The 22,697-nt window shown below is 43.9% G+C and overlaps 2 protein-coding genes across 3 annotated transcripts in view; both read left to right on the top strand.

Moving 5' to 3' along the window:
- Window positions 1-22,697, top strand: part of LOC144694000 (succinate receptor 1-like) — a 156,063-nt gene that overhangs the window by 5,555 nt on the left and 127,811 nt on the right. The gene's annotated exons all lie outside the window — the stretch shown is intronic.
- Window positions 1,640-9,778, top strand: LOC144694235 (succinate receptor 1-like). The gene is made up of 2 exons (XM_078564579.1): window positions 1,640-1,810; window positions 7,882-9,778. The coding sequence occupies exons 1-2, from the start codon at window positions 1,808-1,810 to the stop codon at window positions 8,893-8,895; spliced, it is 1,017 nt and encodes a 338-aa protein (XP_078420705.1). The 5' UTR covers window positions 1,640-1,807; the 3' UTR covers window positions 8,896-9,778.

The following is a 22,697-nucleotide window of genomic DNA, read 5'->3' as shown; positions in this document are numbered from 1 at the left end:
AATTACCTAATTTTTCCTTTGAGGACAGGAACAACCTTCATTGAACCTTTCATTGTTGTCACTCTCTACAAATTGTGAAAGGAAGTTCAAGATCTTTATAGGTCTCTAGTCACACATACTGACCTAGATAGTTCATTATGGCATGAAAAGTGTTACTGTAAACAAAAGCGCCAAAGATGAGACCATTCCTACAAAACACCAGATGTTAACTCTTTTACGAGGTAACTAATCACCTTGGGTCCATTATCTTGTTTCCTATCTCAAGACTTAGCTATCTCAATGTTTTTAAATGCATTCGCAGAAGCAAGTTATCAGACACAAATCACATATCCTGTATTTAAACAGAAGACAAACAGCACATTGAACTGAATTTTACACTGATGCATTGCAACATAGCAACATAAGAAATGGGAGTGGTAGATTGCACAGCATTAATTTAAAGAAGGAGCTCCCCAGTGTCATGGACATTTATCTCTCAAACAATATCACTCAAACAGAGAGAAAAACAAAAAGCTAAAAGCTACTGCAGATGCTGGAAATCCAAAACAAAAACAGAATTACCTGGAAAAACTCAGCAGGTCTGGCAGCATCGGTGGAGAAGAAATCAGTCAACGTTTCGAGTCTTCATGACTCTTCAGCAGAACTGAAGCATAGTTAGGAGAAAGATGAAATATAAGCTGGTTTAAGGTGGGGGGGCGGGGGGAGAGAGAGAAGTTGAGGGTGTGGTGATTGTGGAGATAAGCAAGCAGTGATAGGAGCAGATAATCAAAAGATGTTACAGACAAAAGGATCAAAGAGGTGTTGAAGGTGGTGATATTGTCTAAGAAAAGTGCTAATTAAGAATGGAAGACAGGATACTCAAGGTACAGCTCTAGTGGGGGTGGGATGGAAAGACTAACAAAGTTTTAGTTTTAGATTTAAAAATAATGGAAATAGGTGGGGAAAGAAGAATCTATATAAATTATTGGAAAAAAAAGGGAGGGGGGAAAAACGGGGTGGGGATGGGGGGAGGGGGGTGGAGTTTTATCTCTCAAACAATATCACTCAAACAGATTCTCTAGTCATTGAGACATTGTGGGGCCTTGCTGAGCACAAAATTGGCTGCTCAGTTTTCTACATTATCACTGTGACAATACTTCAAAAGCTGTAAAGTATTTCCGAGTTTGTGAAAGGCGTTATATAAATGCAAATTCCTTCTTTCTTAGCAGCAATGCCAGTGACAACGATGTCGGTGGCTAAACCGTTAGTGAACCATAGCCTCTGCTCTTGTTTTAGTTCACTGGAATAAATGAGAGAAAGGAAAAGCTGAACCGCAACTGCCAACAGCAAACGATTCAGTTCTCAATAAGAGCAAAAATAGTGCGGATGCTGAAAATCTGAAGTAAACACGGAAAATGCTGGGAAAACTCAACAGGTCATGGCAGCACCCGAAGAAGAGTCATACTGGACTCAACACTTTAACTCCGTTTCTCCCTCCACAGGGGCTGCCAGACCTCCCTGAGTTTCTCCAGCGTTTCGTGTGTTTACATTTGATTCAATTTTCAATCACGTAGCTCAGTTTTTTTCCCCATCTCTTTGTCAGCAGAAAGCTGTCATTTCACCGAACTGAATCTGGTTCCCTTCTACTTTTTAGAATGCAAAGGTTACGTCACATTCTTCCCGCTTATGAAACCAGGAGGTTGTGAATATCTCAAGACAAGAGCCTCTTACCTAAAGTCGGGCACAGTGGGCGCGGTGTGGTCTACCCACTCACTATACATTTTCAACCTCACCGCTTCTGACTTAGCGGGAGAATCCACATCCCAATATGGTAAGATAACACTTGTGGCATATTCCAACTTTTGTGGTAACAATTGACTACCTTCTGTTCCAATGATGAGGTTTATAAGGTTATTATGCTTTGGGACTATATTTTAATATTTAGGGTAAATTAAAGGGGTCATGTGACCTCTTCTGCAGTCTGCCTGACAATGAGCCTGGGTGTTTTGATTGTTAGAGATCAAAAGAAGGCTTAGGTTGTTTTAGTGAGAAAGTGATGCAAGGTATTTATGCTTGGAGACAATGGCAGTAGACTCTGAGTTTATGGTGAGTAGACTCAGAGTCTCCCTGAATCCCAGAAAACATTGTTGGAATTGGGTTGTATATGGTTCTGCTATAAACAGTCCATTTACTTCTAAGATGAAAAGCAGTTGGGATCCAGGATAGATAACAAGCATTTCTATCTGGATTCAAGGTTAATATGTATTACATTGCCATTGGGAAGAGGGCAGAGGAAGCCGTTTTTTGAGATCAGGTTACAGGTTTCCCTACAAATCAATGAATACCATGGAAACACAGCAGAGATTCTATGTGGTGAGCAGAGAGACGAGGCTGCTTGGCTTTGTGAATTATCAGAGCCGGATGCAGGAGGAGGATGGGCTCTAGTCAAAGAGATCCTGCAGCCATTTAAAGATTCCACGAGATTCATCCTGGCATGGCCAGGGGGAAGAAGAATCATCAGAAAAGGCTTTACTGCTGGTGATGGAATTAAGAAACTCTCTGAAAACTAAGGAAATCACCTGGAGGTGTTTGCTTGAAGTTCCTACTTAGCAAAACGGGAACCTATTGGAAGCTAGGAGCAACTATGGACTGGACATTGTTTTATTTATTTATTTATTTATTTATTTGTTCAGTTTTGAAATCTTTTTTCCCCAATCACCACTCCCCCACCACCCCCACAGGGCCATCTGTCACTGGTTGCTATGTTGTACTCTCACAGAGCGCTGACCCTTGTTCTGCTATTAACACATTCTGCTCTGACCTTTATGCCACTAGCAGCGCTTTCTTTAGTCTTTAAGACCACCATCAGCACACCCCTTTCCTTGTGTCCATGACATCATTGTCAATCTCTCCTTAGCTCCCAGCCATCCCTGACTTTCCATCTTGCTCCACATCTGCTTAAACAGTACAAAATTCATAACATTTCCAGGGGTGGTGATAGTGTAGTGGTATTGCAGGGGAGGTGACAGCGTGGTGGTATTGCAGGGGAGGTGATGGCGTGGTAGTATTGCACGGGAGGTGATGGTGTGGTGGTATTGCAGGGGAGGTGACAGTGTGGTGGTATTGCAGGGGAGGTGATGGTGTGGTGGTATTGCAGGGGAGGTGATGGTGTGGCGGTATTGCAGGGGAGGTGATGGTGTGGTGGTACTGCAGGGGAGGTGATGGTGTGGTGGTATTGCAGGGGAGGTGATGGTGTGGTGGTATTGCAGAGGAGGTGATGGCGTGGTGGTATTGCAGGGGAGGTGATGGCGTAGTCGTTTTGCAGGGGAGGTGATGGCGTGGTGGTATTGCAGGGGAGGTGATGGTGTGGTGGTATTGCAGGGGAGGTGATGGCGTAGTCGTTTTGCAGGGGAGGTGATGGCGTGGTGGTATTGCAGGGGAGGTGATGGTGTGGTGGTATTGCAGGGGAGGTGATAGCGTAGTGGTATTGCAGGGGAGGTGATGGCGTGGTGGTATTGCAGGGGAGGTGATGGCGTGGTGGTATTGCAGGGGAGGTGATGGCCTGGTGGTATTGCAGGGGAGGTGATGGCCTGGTGGTATTGCAGGGGAGGTGATGGCGTGGTGGTATTGCAGGGGAGGTGATGGCGTGGTGGTATTGCAGGGGTGGTGATGGCGTGGTGGTATTGCAGGGGAGGTGGTATTGTTGCTAGACTAGTAATCCAGGGACCCAGGGCAATGCTCTGGGGACTGGGATTCGAATTCCAACAGAGCAGATGGTGGAATTTGAATTCAATAAATATCTGGAGATAGAAGTCTAATGATAACCATGAAACCATTGTCGACTGTTGTAATAAACCCATCTGGTTCACTAATGCCCTTTAAGGAAGGAAACCTACATGTGACTCCAAGCCCACAGCAATGTGTTTGACTCTTAAACACCCTCTGAAATGGCCTAGAAAGCCACTCAGTTGTATCAAACCACTGCAAATCCTCAATAAAGGAATGAAACCAGACGGACTACCCGGTATCTACCTAGGCACCGGAAGCGACGAGGGCAAACTCAGCCCTGTCGACCCTGTAAAGCCTACCTTATTAACATCTGGGTGCTAGTGTCAAAATTGGGAGAGCTGTCTCACAGACTAGTCAAGCAACAGCCTGAAATAGTCATCCTCACGGAATCATATCTTACAGATAATGTCCCAGACATCCCCATCACCATCCCTGGGTATGTTCCTTCCCACCGGCAGGACAGACCCAGCAGAGGTGACGGCACAGTGGCACATAGTCGGGAGGAAGTTGCCCTGGGAGTCCTCAACGTCAACTCCGGACCCCATGAATTCTCATGGCATCAGCTGATGAATCAGTGCTCCTCCATGTTGAACATCACTTGGAGGAAAAGGCGCAGAATGGACTTTCGGTGGGGGACTTAAATGTACATTGCCAAGAGTGGCTCGGTAGCACCAATGACAGAGCTGGCTGAGTCCTAAAGGGCATAGTTGCTAGACTGGGTTTGCGGCAGGTGGTGAGGGAACCAAGAAGAGGGAAAAACATACTTAGCTTCATCCTCGCCAACCTGCGTGCCACAGATGCATCTGTAGGAATGACCAACGCACAGTTGTTGTGGAGAGAGATTCCCGCACTGAGGATAACCTCCATCATGTTGTGTGGCACTACCACTGTGCTAAGTGGGATAGATTTCAAACAGATCTAGCAACTCAAGACTGGGCATCCACGAGGTGTTGTGAGCCATCAGCAGCAGCAGAATTGTACTCAAACACAATCTGTAACCTCATGGTCCGGCATATCCCCCACTCTACAATTACCATCAAGCCAGGCGATCAACCCTGGCTCAACGAAGAGTGCAGTGGGGTATGCCAGGAGCAGCATCAGGCATACCTAAAAATGAGGTGTCAACCTGGTGAAGCTATAACACAGGATTACTTGCATGCCAAACAGCACAAGCAGCAAGTGATAGACCGGGCAAAGCGATCCTACAACCAATGGATCAGATCTAAGCTCTGCAGTCCTGCCACTTGAATGGTGGTGGACAATTAAACAACTCACTGGAGGAGGAGGCTCCAAAAATACCCCCATCCTCAGTGATAGCAGAGCCCAGCACATCAGTGCAAAAGATAAGGCATTTGCTACAATCTTCAGCCAGAAGTGCCGAGTGGATGATCCATCTCGGCCTCCTTCGGAGGTCCCCAGCATCACAGATGCCAGTCTTCAGCCAATTCAATTCACTCCATGTGATATCAAAAAATGGCTGAAGGCACTGGATTCTACAAAGGCTATGGGCCCTGACAATATTCCGGCAATGGTACTGAAGACTTGTGCTCCAGAACTTGCCACGCCCCTATCCAAGCTGTTTTAGCATAGCTGCAACACTGGCATCTACCCAGAAATTTGGAAAATTGCCCAGGTATGTCCTGTACACAAAAAGTAGGACAAATCTAACCCAGCCAATTACCGCCCCATCGGTCTACTCTCCATCATCAGTAAAGTGATGGAAGGGGTCATCAACAGTGCAATCAAGTGGCACTTGCTTAGCAATAACCTGCTCACTGATGCCCAGTTTGGGTTCTGCCAGGGCCACTCGTCTCCTGACCTCATTACAGCTTTGGTTCAAACGTGGACAAAAGAGCTGAACTCCCGAGATGAGGCGAAAGTGACTGCCTTGACATCAAGGCCACATTTGACTGAGAGTGGCATCAAGGAGCCCTAGCAAAACTGGAGCCAATGGGAATCAGGGGAAAATTCTCAACTGATTGGAGTCATACCTATCACAAAGGAAAATGGTTGTGGTTGTTGGAGGTCGGTCATCTTAGCTCCAGGGCATCACTGCAGGAGTTCCTCAAGGTAATGCCCTCGCCCCAACCATCTTCAGCTGCTTCATCAAAGACCTTCCTTCCATCATAAGGTCATAAATGAGGATGTTCGCTGATGATTGCACAATGTTCAGCACCATTCACAACTCCTCAGAAATTGAAGCAGTCCATGTCCAAATGCAGCAAGACCTGGAAAATATTCAGGCTTGGGTTGACAAGTGGCAAGTAACATTCATGCTACACAAGTGCCAAGCAATGGCTACCTCCAACAAGAGAGAATCTAGCCATCGCCCCCTCATGTTCAATGGCATTACCATCACTGAATCCCCCACTATCAGCATCCTGCGGCTCACCATTGGCCAGAAACTGAATTGAATTAGCCGTACAAATATAGCGGCTACAAGAGTAGGTCAGAGGCTAGGAGTCCTGCAATGAGTAACTCACCTCTTGACTCCCCAAAACCTGTCCACCATCTACAAGGCACATGTCAGGAGTCTGATGGAATACTCCCCACTTGTCTGGATGAGTGCAGCTCCCACAGCACTCAAGAAGGTTGACACCATCTAGGACAAAGCAGCCTGCATGATTGGCACCCCATCCACAATCATTGGCTCCCTCCACCACCAACGTACAGTAGCAGCAGTGTGCACCATCTGCAAGATGCACTGCAGGAATTCACCAATGCTTCTTCAGCAGCACCTTCCAAACCCACGACCACTAGCATCTAGAAGGACAAGGGCTGCAGATAAATGGGAACACCACCACCTGGAATTTCCCCTCCAAGTCACTTACCATACTGATTTGGAAATATATCGCCGTTCCTTCACTGTCACTGGGTCAAAATCCTGGAAGTCCCTCCCTAACAGCACTGTGGCTGTACCTACACCACAGGGACTGCAACAGTGCAAGAAGGCAGTTCACCACCACCTTCTGAAGCGCAATTAGGGATGGGTAATAAATGCTGGTCAAGCCAGCGAAGCCCACATCCCATGAATGAATAAAAAAAACATTTCCACCTCTCTTTAGCTCTGAAGAAGAGTCATATGGACTCAAAGTGTTAACTCTATTTGTCTCTCCACAGATGCTGCCAGACTTGCCAAGTTTTTCCGGCATTTTCTGTTTTCATTTCAGATTTCCAGCATCCGCAATATTTTGCTTTCATATATTATATGTTATTTTAGCAACTATGGACTGTTTGCTAAAGGGACTGTAATGCTTTGACATAAAGGCTAACATATCATTTCTTTTCCAATTGATGGACTGTCTGTCGGAGGTTTCGAAACACGTGCTGGTTAAATACAAAAGTCAGCAGGATCATGTCAGGTTTCCGACCTGCCGGCATTCTTAGCCCTCGACACAAACTGACACCTACACCACCTGTACCTCCCATCCTCTGACCAACACCCACATACCCCTACACCGGCAGGCTATAGTTTCATCCAATACTGTCAATATCTATTTACTTTCCCACCTATCTTTGCATCATCAGCAAAATTGGACCCATTACGCCCACTCTCCTCATCACAGTCATTGAATATATATTGTAAATAGCTGAGCCCCAAGCACTAATTCTTGCTGTCCTCCAATAACTACAGCCTGCTAACCCAAAAATCACCCATTTCTTTCTATTCTTTGTTTTCTGTCCCTTAATCAATGCTCGATCCTTGTTATTATATTACCCCCAATGCCAGGAGACCTTATCTTGTGTAAGGGAAATCTTTCCTTTCTAAGTGGATTGCTGCATCAGGAAGCTGGTACAGACCTGATGGGCCAAATAACCTTCTTCTGTTCTGTAACCTTCTATTGTTCTATGGCTCTAAGTTAGATAAGCCAATTGTTCAATGTAACTGATCTTCATTGTCCTCCATTACATGAATCTGTCAATTGAATAATGATGAGCCGATTATCTCCTAATACATGGAAAAAATTCATATGATAAACATAGTTCAACATAATTCTATCTGTAATATCTCAACTATTTCTCTCAAACTATAAGGTGTTTTTTATCATATATTATAAACTTTTTTGTCATGCCCACATTGCATTACGTCTGTTGTTTTTTATTCATTTCTAGGAAATGGAAAACATGTGCTTAGACACCAATCCTCAGCTGGAGAAGTATTACCTTCCAATCATGTATGGAATAGAGTTCGTCTTAGGACTCATTGGCAACCTCTCCGTGATATGGGGCTATATATTCTGTCTGAAGAAATGGAATTGCAGCAACATCTACCTTTTCAATCTTTCCATCACAGACCTGACTTTCATTTTCACCCTTCCCATGCTAGTGGCTTTCTATGGCCAAGGCAACAAGTGGACTTATGGTTATATAACGTGTGTATTAAATAGATTCATCCTTCATGCTAACATGTACATGAGCATCCTGTCCCTCAGTTGCATCAGTTTTGATCGGTACCTGCTGGTGATGAGGCCACTGAAGCCTCACTTTTTTCAGAAAAAGTGGAACGCCACTATCATCTGCCTTGGTATTTGGATATTTGTAACACTGGAGTTAGTGCCTATATTCATTTTTATCAGGGACGATACTATCAATGGCACCGAAGAGGTTGACTGTTTAGATTATGCCAGCTCAGGAGATGCCTCCCGCAATCTGATTTACAGCATGTACCTCACAGTTTTCGGTTTTCTTGCACCGCTCAGTGTCATCGTTTTCTTTTACATCCAAACTGCGCGCGGCCTTAAGAAAATACAGCAACAACGCACCAAGATTCAGGTGGAAAAGCCCCTTACGTTGGTCATTTTGGCCATTGTCCTCTTCTTGGTATTCTTCACCCCTTATCACATAATGCGCAATGTTCGCATTGCTTCCAGAATGGAGAACAACGGCATGTCGGAATGTGGCAAACTCGTTGTAAAGGCTGTTTACGCCATCACTAGGCCCATAGCTTTCCTCAACTCAATCACAAACCCCATTTTCTACTTCATGTTGGGGGACAAGTTCAGGGAACTATTTTTCAACAAACTGAAAAGCATCTTCTTCAGAAAGTCACGGGTCTCCAGGAAAAAAGAATACAGTTCCACCAGGCCGTCTGGGTTAAATTCAGGCTCAGGAGTAGTGATTCTGTAAATAAAACTTATGGTCCAAAAAGCTTTTCATGACTGTTGGTCTTCCACACCTCATGTCTGGTTCTGGTGTGGACTAATTGCTAGAGATTGATTGCTTTGATTAGTCAAATAAACGCCACTATTGTTGCACCAGGATGGTAGAAGGAAAACTCTATAGACCTTAATATTTCTTTCATCTAATAATTCCCTTGTTTCTATCCCTCAATAGTTCATTTATAAAAATTATTGCAAAGGTCCAAAATAAAACTGGAATAAAAGTTTCAACATAATAATAGCATCCATTGTGTTGCTCTTCTACTATGGTTTGTGCAGTTGAAGTATTCCTGTAATGCTCTTGATTATCACCAGGTTCATTGTGATATCCCTTGTGTCCTGGATACACTTTGAACAAAAGCAAGATAACCCTGGCCAGGCATCACCTGCCCAGAGCACATAAACTCTTCCTCAAAACTGAAAGATAAACAATATTTTTTAAAAAAACAACAGAACAGGGGAAGTAAAGGCTGAAAGAAACACCCTCTGAAATAACAATTCAAAATGTAATTGAAAGGGATCAGCAAGACAACCACAACGATATTCGGGAATGGTTAATCTATGATTTGTAACCATTGTCACGGCAATTAGACGGTGAGGCAATCATCCTGAAAATTGTCACCCCCAACACACGAGTTGGCTGTGCGGGTGCGATAGGCACTGAAATATTAACAAGTGCATTTTTCAAGTATTCAGCGTTTGATTATGGGTATCTCCTCTATTCTCTGTGTGTGAGTTGTTAAACCTGGATATGTTACTGAGAAAAGAGAAACTAACCTGTAGGCAAGCAGCTGTAAGCATGAGAGCAGACATTTTAAAGCATTGAATAAAACTCCTGTGCACACATAGAACTTGGTGTGTCATCTCTGCATATCTCTGAGACATAAAACACGACAACTGGCAATAAGGATAATGGAGAATAGTTTAAATTTTCAGGCTCTCGCATCTTACTTTTCTTCACCAGGAGGTCCAACTATGCCATGTGGTCAATGGATTTTGAGTTTCAAGCCTACTTGCTCTCTCCACAGAAAGTCTGAGTGTAGCAGCAATCTGCACGAAAATAGTACTTGTACATTGTCTTGGAGCAGAAGGCCTACCAATAATCGAGCAGCTCACAGGTTGGCTAGGGTGGTAAATGCTCTCAATAAGCACTTTGGGCCAAAGAAAAGTGGGATGGTCGAATGATATACATTCTGCCAGAGATGTCAGGGAAATGGCAAGCACATAAAACAATATACGGCAGTATTGGAACAATTGGCTTCTATGTGTAAATTTGGCACACTAATTAATGAACTAGTTAGTGACCACTTAATCGAAAAGGCTTCAATTCCATGAATTTGGGAACACCTACTCATGGAGGACGATAATTTAACCTTGGAAAAAGCCATGACTTTGGCAGTCCAAATTGAATCTGCCATGTTAGTTTGGAAGAGGTTACACAGAATTGCACGTTCAGACTTAAGGTCGCAGACAAAGCTTTCCCAAATATCTCAAGTGGAAGGGCTACGGACAAAGAGACTTCAGCAGTCTCATTAACATGTGTGCCCCATCATGGTCAGTTACCCTTAAAACTATGGCCAAATTGTAGAAATGCTCAGCAATTCACAACACCATGTCCAGCTTAAGGGAAAATATGGAACTCACGCTTAAAGTGGAATCACTTTGCAAAGGTGTGCAAGTCAAAGAAGCCCTTGCTGGTTTGACACGAGGAGGAGTCTCTTCCTGAGAGTGAGGTACTGCATAAGTATACAATCTGGTAAAGCACAAGGACTTTTGTGTACACAATTTTAAGGACTACTCAGTCAATATTACAGGCATCTCAGTGTTGCTTTTCATCAACTATATTGAGCAACAAACTCGATCATCGGTATTTTTTGCAACTTTCACTCTTGTGCCAGACACACTTCAAGGATATGATGTTTTGATTATTACAGCTTTGGGGCAATCACAGTCCCAGTACGCTACAAAAGCATCGCCCCAGACAGGTTCATGTACTGTGTAACCGAAGGCAGGAGCTTTATGGGGGTATTTGATAAGCTTGGCTTCAAACCTGCAGATCCAACTGGAGCACACATTAATGTGACCGATGATACAGATTATATACCTTTCCCTCCTTTCTTCTGGATTTGGGAGGATTAAGGGATACTGTCATGCTGTCCGCATTGACAGATCAATTCTACCAGTTTCATAAAATTTGAGATGGTTGCGATTTGCAAAATGATCCATGCCAAAGTATCAAAGGGGCTGAAATGTCTTGAAGCAGGTGGTATCCTTGAACAGATCGACTCATCACTGTGGATATTGGACCTAGTCATTGCGCAATGCGAAAATGGCGAACTTAGATTATGTGACAACTTTAACATGGTCAACAAAGCAATCATTCCAGATAAGTAACAACATTTTTTTTCACAAATTTGTCTCTAAGTATGCAGAGATCATGGAACCTCTTCAGAAACTACTGCTCAAAGATGCACAACGGGAGTGGACAATTGCACAGCAAATAGCGTTGGATACATTAAAGATGGAGAGAGCATCTATGCCAGTCCTTGCGCATTTCAACCCACACTCAAAAACCTATGTCACAAAAAATGAGTCAGGAAATGCAGTTGGAGCTGTACTCTCACCGCACATTGAAGGAAGCGAACGACCAATGGCTTACGCGTCACATCCATTGTTGGAAACTAAATGCAATTGCCCTACTGCAGAGTGGGAAGCACTAGCCTGCATCTACGCTTGTGAACATTGGCACATGTATCTCTATGGTAGAGAGTTCACTCTCTGCACTGGTCACCAAGTGCTGACGACACGGTTAGCCACATCAGGATCTTATCATTGACCTCTGCAAATCTGCAAATGGACAGATCAGCTTCATCAGCACAACTTTGAGGTTGAGTATTTCACGGCTCACACAGACAAGTAGTTGACGTGCTTAGCTGCACTATTATCGCAGACAATGTTCACGATAGCAAAGTGTCTTGTGACATTGAAGACTATGTGCTCACAGTAATTTTGTAGGCGACTGTGAATCTTGTTATGTGAGATGAGTTGAAGGCTGAATCAGCGACAAATACCACACGGCAGAAAGTAGGCCAATGCCTGAAAGCCGATTGGCCTCATGAAATCGTGGAGGAACTGATCTTGTGCTACTGATTAAACAAGGAACCCGCATTGTTTAATGATAACTCTATTGCACACGGAACTCAAGCAGTTATCCTAAAAGCACCACAGCAACATGTATTGCATCTTGCTCATGAAGGACAGCTGGGCGTTGTTAAGATGATTCTGTGAAGCAGTCTGGTCGTCAAAAATAGATCACTGCATAGAAGAGTTCATTAGAAACTGTGTAGCTTGTACATGCAGTGAAAAATCTCTTCAACCGTGTCCCACACCTCTACAACTGACCCCATGGTCAACAAAACCATGACAACAACTCCAAGTAGATATTTTTGGAGAAGTGCAAGCAGGAACTAAGAATCAACTTTCTTCGCTTGTCATTCAAAATCTACATAGCAAATGGTTGGAAATCGCCATAACACATTCCATAACCACCACTTTGGTCATTCACATTCCAGGCAAGTTCTTCGCAAAATGGGTTTGCCGGAGATCATCACTATAGACAACGGACAGCAGTTTGTTTCCAATGAGTTCACAGAGATCCTAGCAAGTTATGGAATTCACCACCTTCTGACATAGCGATACAATCTGCAATCGAATAGTGGTATTGAATGATTCAACAGGGTGATCAAGGGCAGTCCGAGAGCTAGTACGTCAGAGGGGCAAACATATGAACAATCCATTCATGTCCTCCTTCACAAATATCGATCCGCCCCACACACTGAGCCTGGAAAGACACCGGCCGAGTTTATTGCTGGTCATAACTGTCACACGCTGCTGACTATTCTTAAGCCGTCACCGCCACCCAACAGGAATGTCAAAGCAAAACCGTAACAAAATAAAAACAGAATTACCTGGAAAAACTCAGCAAGTCTGGCAGCATCGGCGGAGAAGAAATCAGTCAACGTTTCGAGCCCTCATGGCCCTTGAGGGCTTGAAGGGCCATGAGGGCTTGAAGGGCCATGAGGGCTCGAAACGTTGACTGATTTCTTCTCCGCCGATGCTGCCAGACTTGCTGAGTTTTTCCAGGTAATTCTGTTTTTATTTTGTTTTGGATTTCCAGCATCCGCAGTAGCTTTTAGCTTTTTGTTTTTATCTTAAAGCAAAACCGTACCCCGACAAGGAAACACAAGCAAGGAAACCGCGATTTGAAGTTGGAGATTGTGTTAGCATCAAACGGCCAAATTGCGACAACAAACTCATATCATCTCTTTCTGGACCAAAGCAGGTCAAGCGATTGCTCAGTACTAAGGTTTATTGGCTGGATGGCAACACAAAGTGACACGTGATGCTTGATTGTTAGCAAGCCAGGATATTTCGAGGACATTGATTATGATGATATATTTCCCTTTCTGATGAGCGACTCTGATATTAATCATCCGCCTCTTCGAGGTCTTCATGCAGAACCACATCCGTAAATTGGTAGATCTCAGCGCGTATTAGAGAACTTCATACATCAAAGACTATCTCTGTACTTAGACAAAATGGACACGTTAAACTCTAAGAAATTACTCAATGTACATACATTTGTTTTGGATGGTTTAATTTAAAATAAGGTCTTTAGTTTTTCAAAGGTGGAAAAGATGTAGTGTACAATTTTCAATTATTTGATTATGTGTGTCTGTTATTTGTTCTTTATTCTCTGTGTGTGATTAGTTAAGCCTGGATATGTTTACTGATAAAAGAGAAAATAAACTGAATGCAAGCAACTGTAAGCAGGAGAGCAGACATTTGAAAACATTGATTAAAACTCCAATGTGCACATTGAACCTGGTGTGCCACCTTTGCATATCTCTGAGGTATAAAACACAACGTGATCTGATGCCCAAATTTGGAGCAGGTCTTGGGCCTCTTCTTTACCCTGGAAAGGGGCTCCTGATGAATTTCCACCCCTTTAACTTTACTGGGCACGGAGGAATACATGCTTACTTCAGCACCTCATCGTCTCCCTCTTATCAGATGTCAACTGGCCCACTGTGTCTTTCCACCATTTTCAAAATTGTCAATTGTTACTAAGGGCAATCTTGCACCAGGTCAAGGGGGCTCCCAATGCCTATTGCTTGACTCTAATAGGCCTATGGTCACAGAGAATGCATCTGCACCTATGTATGAACTGGCATTTTTGACCATTCTCTGTGAATGTTGCATGAAACAAGCATTACAGAAGACATTACTGTGCAATTAGTCTTGTTTCTGGGGCATCTGAATCACAGTCCAGTTGCTCACAACCCATGAGAAAGAAAGGCCTGTGGGACTTTCCCTTAGACTCATTTTTTTGACCCCCTGATCAATCTTGTTGGGTCCTTCTTATGTTGCCATGTCCCTTCTCCACTGGGACCCCCATCCCTAAAACAAGATCATTTCTTTGTGAGGTGTCAGATGCCCTTACAGATATTATAATGTGTTGAACTTGCATCAATGGGAGGGGTGGCTGTGGGAAGGAAGATCAGCGCATTTGTTAAAAAATTCATGTGAGGTCATTCACTCCCTCCACCACTGGCACATTTTGGTTGCAGTGTGTACTACCCACAGGATGCACTTAAAAAAACTCACCAAGGCTTCATCGTCAGCACCGCCCAGATTCACAAACTCCATCACTTAGAAAAGCAAAGGCAGAAGGAGCTGGGGATCACCATCACCTCCAAGATCCCCTCCAAGTCACACAGCATGGTGACATTGTACATAAATCTTTTATTACTTCGTGGTCGATGTCTCAAAATTCTGGAGCCACCTATCTGATAGCATCAGGCAAGGGCTTTCACCGCACGGACTACAGCAGTTCAAGAAGGTGGTCCACCACCACCTTCTCAAAGGTAATTCGGGGTGAGCAATGAATATTCACCTTGCAGGCAATATCCATATGCCATGAATGAATTAAAAAAAACACCTCCAGGGCAATGGTCCTGACCCTGGCAGGATCACTTTATTAGCGCTTGTTTTCAAACATCAAACACACAGTTTACTTGCTGTATAATGTAGGTTCCAATATGGAAGGTACATTTCTTAATTGCATTCCAAATAGGCAGCAAACAATATTCAGTTCAACAAGCGAACTTCCCCAAAATTTGTCTCACAAGATTTCTCTGAGGTACTCAAAGATGCTTTGAGTAGTTTGTGGTATTGTCTTAAAACAATTCCTGGGGCCCCCCCCTTCTGTGGAGAGATTAGCCTTTCCTCCAGGGCCATTTTTTTTTTACTCATTGATGGGATGTGGGCTTCGCTGGCCAGGCCAGCATTTATTGCCCATCCCTAATTGCCCTTGAGAAAGTGGTGGTGAGCTGCTTTCTTGAACCGCTGCAGCCCATGTGATGTAGGTACACCCAAAGTGCTGTTAGGAAGGGAGTTCCAGGATTTTGATCCAGCGACAGTGAAGGAACGGCGATATATTTCCAAATCAGGATGGTGAGTGACTTGGAGGGGAACCTCCAGGTGGTGGTGTTCCCTTGTGCCTGCTGCCCTTATCCTTCTACATGGTGGTGGCTGTGGGTTTGGAAGGTGCTGTCTCAGGGGCTTTGGTGAATTCCTGCAGTGCATCTTGCAGATGGTACACATTCCTGGAGCCTTTCTCGAGCATCATTGATAACAATGATGGATTGCACCCAGGTTTCCACATCAATGATTGTTAAAAAACCATGGGCTGTAAAATCATAGCACAGGAGGAAGCCATTCAGCCTATCATAACTGCACTGGCTCTTTCACAGAGCTATCCAATTAGTCGCACTCCCCTGCTCGTTCCCCATAACCCTGCAATATTCTCCCCTTCAAAACATGATGGCTCTTGCAGATGAATAGTCATGAATACATATCAATATGAATAATGGTCTCTTGGCCACGTTGGGTATGAACGCTTGTGGGGAAACCATCTCCCTGCCAGGTATTATTGCCTTCAAGAAAGACAGGGACAATTCTGATATTTAAAAAACAGGTTTGGTGAACATAAAATTCTAGCCATGAATACAGTGCCCCTTTCATGTTGCGCCAAGAGAGAAAAAGACAAATATTTCAAACAGTATAAACACAAACCTTTCAGAAGGGGAATGTGCAGTCATACCATTCACTAGTAAACTGTATTCATGTCAAAAAATTTATGATGTGCAACTTTATTAGATTATATATCACATCAGTTTGACAATCAATGTAACTTAGATTACAAAATAATAAGAACAGCTAGACATAATATTTATCGCAATGATATGACACAGTGATGTCAAACCGTTTTGTGTTATAAGGTGACAAGTTGTATCATGGGATCCTTAGAAACCTTTTGTGCATGTCGACGCTGTCCTATACTGGCTTTAATCTCCAGATTCCCTTGCTCTCCAAATCTATGCATGATTGCATAGGATATAAAGCATAGCAACAAGTTATTTGGCCTAATCAGTCCCCGTCAGTGTTTATGCTCCACTCAAACCTCTTTTCTCACCTAAGTCAATCAGCATTGTCCTCTATTCCTTTTTACTCATATGCCTATGTAGCATTTATACTATTCACCTCAAACTATGCTAGCAAGTTCCACATTCTCATCACTCACTGGGTACAGAAATTTCCTGAATTTCCTATTGGATTTCTTGGTGACTATATTCTCTGGACTTGCTCTCCCCCACAAGTGGAAACATTCCCCCTGTGTTTACTCTATCAAAGCCGTTCATAATTTTAAAGACCTCTGTTAGCTCAACCCATAATCTCTTTTCAAGAGAAAAGAGACCCAACCTGTTCACCCTCTCCTGACAGGTAAACCTATGTATTTCTAATATCATTAATTTTCAATCTTCCTTGCACCCTCTCCAGTGGTATTGTGACCTCAGTGCAGACAAATTGCAAAATAGGCATAATTTTGTCACTTGGGGATATTTTAGATATACAGTACAATTCATTACTTTTTAACTCAGTTTCTTCACATTAATATGATCCAAGAAACTATTGTGATGTTAAATTCAAATAAATCATCATCTGTTGTTTGGAGACTTGGCATCTTCCTTGTGTGAGAAAATGATTATTTGTGTTACCTTTGTCCTTCATTCCGAGTTGTCGCATTAAGGAGAATTTTAGGGACCAGAAAAGGCAGTTTGCTACACCCAGCCCGTTCTTTCTAGAGTTCATGAGCCATCTATTCTGTAGTGCACTCAACCCAATCCATACCATTCCACACCACCTCAACTGAGGTTAAAGGTTAGGAAAATACTGTATCTTCAAACGACAGTGGCCACATGGAAGAGATATTCAGAGGTGACTAAATTGGGATCAGTTTGTATCTTTTAAAGCAGAGCTGCTGGATGAACAGGAAACGGGTGGGATTTAGCAATATTCAGGATACCACTTACTTTCTTTTCCAGAATAAGTGAGGACTTAATTTTTTTTACTCTTAAATGTAAGAGGCATAATTAATATGCTTGCAGATTATTAAGAAACTGATCGTACGTCAGATAGTGAAAAGCTGTAGACTGCGGGAAGATATCAATGGACTGGTCAGGTGAGTAGAAAAGTGACAAATGGAATTCAATGCAGAGGTATGTGAGGTAATATATTTGGAGAGGATAAACAAGGCAAGGAAATACACAGTGACTGTTAGGATACTAACACATGTAGAGGAACAGAGGGGCCTTGGATTGCACAGTGATCCCTGAAGGTAGCAGGACAGGTAGATAAGGTGGTTAATAAAGTGCATGGAATATTTCTTTCATCTGCCAAGGCATAGAATAAAGAAGGAAGAAGTTGTTGCTAGAACTTCATAAAACACTAGTTAGACCATAGCTGGATCTCTGTGTACATTTCTGATCAACACATACGAACATATAAATTAGGAGCAGGAGTAGGCCACTTGGCTCCTCAAACCTGCTCTGCCATTCAGTAAGATCATGGCTGATCTGAATGTAACCTCAACCCCACATTCCTGCCTACCCCTGATAACCTTTCACCCCCTTGTTAATCAAGAATCTATCTAGCTCTGCCTTAAAAATATTCAAAGACTCTGCTTCCACCGCCTTTTGAGGAAAAGAGTTCCAGAAGCTCACAACCCTCTTGAGAGAAAAAATTTCTCCACATTTTTGTCTTGAATGATCGACTCCTTATTTTTAAACAGTGACCCCTAGTTCTAGATTCCCCCACAAGAGGAAACATCCTCTCCACATCCACCCTCAGACCCCTCAGGATCTTAAAGTTTTCAATTAAGTCGCCCCTTACTCTTTTAAATTCCATGGATGCACGCCTAACTTGTCCAGCCTTTCTTCATAAGACAACCCACCCATTCCTGGTGTGAGCCCAGTAAACCTTCACTGAACTGCTTCTAAGACATTTATATCTTTCTTTAAATAAGCAGACCAGTGTTGTACACAGTACTCCAGATGTGGTCTCACTCAACTGAGGGATAACCTCCCTACTTTTGTAATCAATTCCCCTCACAATAAATGATAACATTCTATTAGGTTTCCTAATTACCTGCTGTACCTGCATATTAGCCTTTTGTGATTCATGCACTAGGACACCCAGATCCTTATGAAACACAGAGCTCTTCAATCTCTCGCCATTTGATAATAAGCTCCTTTTTCATTCTTCCTGCCAAAACGAAGAATTTCATATTTGCCCACATTGTGCTCCATTTGCCAGATTTTTGACCACTGACCTAACCTATTTATGTCTCTTTGTAGTTTCCTTACGTCCTCTTCACAATTTACTTTCCTACCTATTATTGTGTCATCAGCAAATTTAGCAACCTTTCCTTTGGTTCCTTTATCCAAGTCATTTATATAAATTGTAAAAAGTTGAGGTCCCAGCATTGTTCCCTGTGGCACACCACTCGTTACATCCTGCCAGCCAGAAAAAGACCCATTTATGCCAACTCTCTGCTTCCTGTTACCTAGCCATTCTTCTATCCATGCCAATATGTTACCCGCCTACATCGTGAGCTTTTATTTTCTGAAATAACCTTTGACAGGAAAGATGTGATTGTCCTTGAGTGGGTACAGAAGAGGCATATGAAGATGTTACAAAGAATAAAGAGCTTTAGCCATGACATGGGGAAAGATTGGATTGATGTAACCTACAGAGCCATGGCCCAGGAGCGGGAATATGTTATTAGGCTGGATAACTCTTTCTCAGTCAACAGAGATGCAATGATCTCCTTCTGTGCTGTAAATTTCCATGGACAGAATTTTACATCTTGTGGGCGGGCAGGTGCCCGACCCAAATGGATGGGAAATAGCGCGAGATGATGTGGGGGCGAGCATCCCGACATCATCACGCACACAAGCAATCTTCAGGTCGGCGGGCGCGCGCAGGTGTCGGAGCCGCACCTGCCAACAATTAAGGCCATTAAAAAAGGCAATTGATACCAATTTTACATTGCCCGGGCGATTTTGTGCTCATCGTATGGGCAAAACGGGCAGGCGGGCAGCCCACTTTTAATGAGGCCTTACCCAAGGGCGGGATAAAAAGGATCAGCAACATTGCCATTGGGAGTAGTGAGGACTTTAGGAGATAGTTTGCTGCTTATTGGAACTTGACAGCTTCATCTCAGTTCTGAGCCTCATTCTTAGCATTCCCAGGCTTCATTTCAGGACTCATTCGTGTCTCCAAGGCCCCCGGAGGATTCTGACCATGTGGAACCTTCCAGGCACCAGACAGCTTTCTGTTACCCTGGTAATGGGGATTGTGCTCTCCGTTAAAGGCACCTCCTCTGAGGAGGGAGAGAGGGGCAGGAGGGAGAGGAGACTATGCAGCCTCCAGGGGAGCAACCTGTGGGAGGAGAGGTGTAGCTACAAGGGGCACAGGGCTCGGTAGTCCAAGGTGGAAGGGGCTGCAGAAGACGCCACTATTCTGCTGCCAGGGTTTACTGGCAGCGATGCAGCTATCTCAACATCTCTGAGGTGCAAGCCTCTCCAGAAAGACTGTGGCCTCCATTTGTCAGATGATTGGGCCTGAGATCACCTCCAACTGTGTAGGTGGACGCCCCATGCCAGTGGCTCTGAAGGTTACAGTGGCCCTCAACTTCTATGCCTCTGGCTCTTTCCAGGGGTCAGTGGGGGATCTTTGTGGAGTGTCCCAATCAGCTGTCCACAATTGTATCAAGCTGGTGACAGAAGTTCTGTTCAAGTGAGTAATGGCATTTATTCATTTCCGTACAGACTGAGTGAGCCAGAGGCTTTGCAGCGATTGCTGGGTGCATCCAGGGTGCCATTGCCTGCACACATGTGGCCATCAAGGCACCAGCAGGTCAGCCTGTTGCCCTCGTTAATAGGAAGGGATTCCATTCGGTGAACATCCAGATAGTGTGTGACCACAAAATGCAGATTCTGCAAGTCTGTACAAGGTACCTTGGCAGCTCCCATGACGCTTACATTCTCAGAAACTCCCAGGTGCCGAGGCTATTCTGTGCTCCAGCCCAACTGGATGAATGGCTGCTGGGTGACAAGGGCTATCTGTTGAAAAGGTGGCTTATGACGCCTCTCGACCACCCAAGAACAGAGGCAGAGCAACGTTATAATAGGAGTCATGCCTTCATAAGGGGGTAATAGAGAGAACCATAGGTCTTCTCAAGGTGTGCTTCCAATGCCTGGACCGTTCAGGGGAGTCACTACAATATCCTCCAGAGTGGGTGTCACTGATCGTGGTTGAATGCTGCGCTCTCCACAACCTGGCACTGGAAAGGGGGGAACCATTGGAGGAAGAGGATCTTGAGGCAGCCCCACAGGCCACAGGGGATGAATCCAGTGGTGAATCAGAAGAGGAGCATGGTGAGGAGCATGGTGAGGGTGTGGAGTCAGACCTCTGGATCCACTGGGGAGGCAGGAACACCAGGGGTGCCTTCATCCAAGATAAAAGCAAAACACTGAGGATGCTGGAAACCTGAAACAAAAACAGAAAGTGGTGGAAAAACTACTGCGGATGCTGGAGCAAAAAAAAACAGAGTTAACGCTTCGAGTCCATATGGCTCTTCTTCAGCGCTAAGGATAAGTAAAAATGTGATGAAATTTATACTGTTTAAGTGGGGGGTGAAGCAGGTGAATCTGGATAGAAGGCCAGTGATAGGTGGAGGGAAAGGGGAGATTGCCAGAGATGTCATGGACAAGAGGACAAAGTGGTGTTAATGATAGTGATACTGGCTAAAGGAGGTGCTGATGGTGGCATTAAGGTCAGAAAGCAGAATGTGATAATAGCAGGACAAGGGTAAACACTCTGGAAAGAACAACATGAACAAGTGACAGATGGCCCTTATGGGGATGGGGTGGGGGGAGGGAATGGTGGTGGGGAAAAGTATTGAAAATGTGATAAAAGGTGGGGATAAAACAATGAATAAAAATGAAAATAAATAAATCAAAATAAAAATAAGTGGATTAAAAAACGAAAAAGTAAAAATTAAAAAATTAAAATGAATATTGAAGAAAGGGGGATGAAAAAGGGGTGAGGATGGAGGAGAGAGTTCATGGTCTGAAGTTATTGAACGCAATGTTAAGTCCAGAAGGCTGTAAAGTGCCTAGTCGGAAGATGGGGTGCTGTTCCTTCACTTTGCATTGGGCTTCACTGGAACATTGCAGCAGGCCAAGGACGGACATGTGGGCATGAGAGCAGGGTGGAGTGTTGAAATGGCCAGCGACAGGGAGGTCTGGGTCATGCTTGCAGACAGACTGAAGGTGTTCCGCAAAGCGGTCACCCAGTCTGTGTCTGGTCTCTCCAATGTAGAGAGTGTCAATGTGGTAATCACCTTGTTAAAGACAATTGCTAGTTAAACAGGTGATGGGCATTGATTATGCCATCTAAATAGAATAAAAACTGGAACACTTTGTGTGGAAGCTACTTGGAAGTCAGTGGTACTGAGGAATTGTCTTGAAAATAAACCAGCTTGAACCGAAAGACCAGCCTGGGTTAATTGTTCCACCACAAGCTCTTATTGTGATTTACATGGTAGCAGAGGATGAACTTTAAGCTTTGCTGATTGATGGCTGTATATGAAGATTTTTGTCTTAATCCTCTGAGGGAAATGAAGTGTACTGTTGCTGACAATTTAAGTTACGGAATGGCTGAAGGATGGTGCAAAATCACAAACTTTGACTACCCACCAATTTCTTCTGACTCTGAACCTTATCAGCAATGGAAGGCTGAAGTTGAAATGTGGACCCCGGGTTACTTCTATACCCCAGAAGAAGCAAGGCATGGCTTTGGCGTTCTCATTACCAAGCAAAAGTAAGATAAGGAGTAATTCCATTTTCAGAATGGAAAGTGGATGATTTGGATTATGAAGAGGGATTGAACCTTCTGTTACAATTTTTGGATAAGTTTGACAAAAAGGATAAGCTATTGGAAGTGTAGGGAGCTTGGACGATCTTTGATAGGTTTAGGATGACCAGTCCATGGACGGATATATCACGGATTTTGATAAACGGTACAGGAAACTCCAGGAATTTGAACTTGAAATTCCGGAATCGGTATTGGCATTTAAATTACTGGACTGGGCTCTCATTTCCCACGTTGATAGCCTTTTAGCACTAACAGGGCTTCAGTTCCGGGGAAAAGAATCCCTCCTAGATCAAATGGCTGCTGCCCTAAAAAAGATTTCTGGAGAAACAGTCATTCCCAGACACTTTTCTAGCCAATGCAAACAACTATGCTGTAAAACAAGGGATAGAAGATGCAATGGTGGCCGAATTTTGAGGTCAACCAAAC

Source organism: Cetorhinus maximus, chromosome 19, assembly GCF_964194155.1.
Source record: "Cetorhinus maximus chromosome 19, sCetMax3.hap1.1, whole genome shotgun sequence".
Taxonomy (NCBI): domain Eukaryota; kingdom Metazoa; phylum Chordata; class Chondrichthyes; order Lamniformes; family Cetorhinidae; genus Cetorhinus; species Cetorhinus maximus.
Note: the sequence above shows the minus strand (reverse complement) of the source record. Positions and strands in the feature narration are given on the sequence as shown.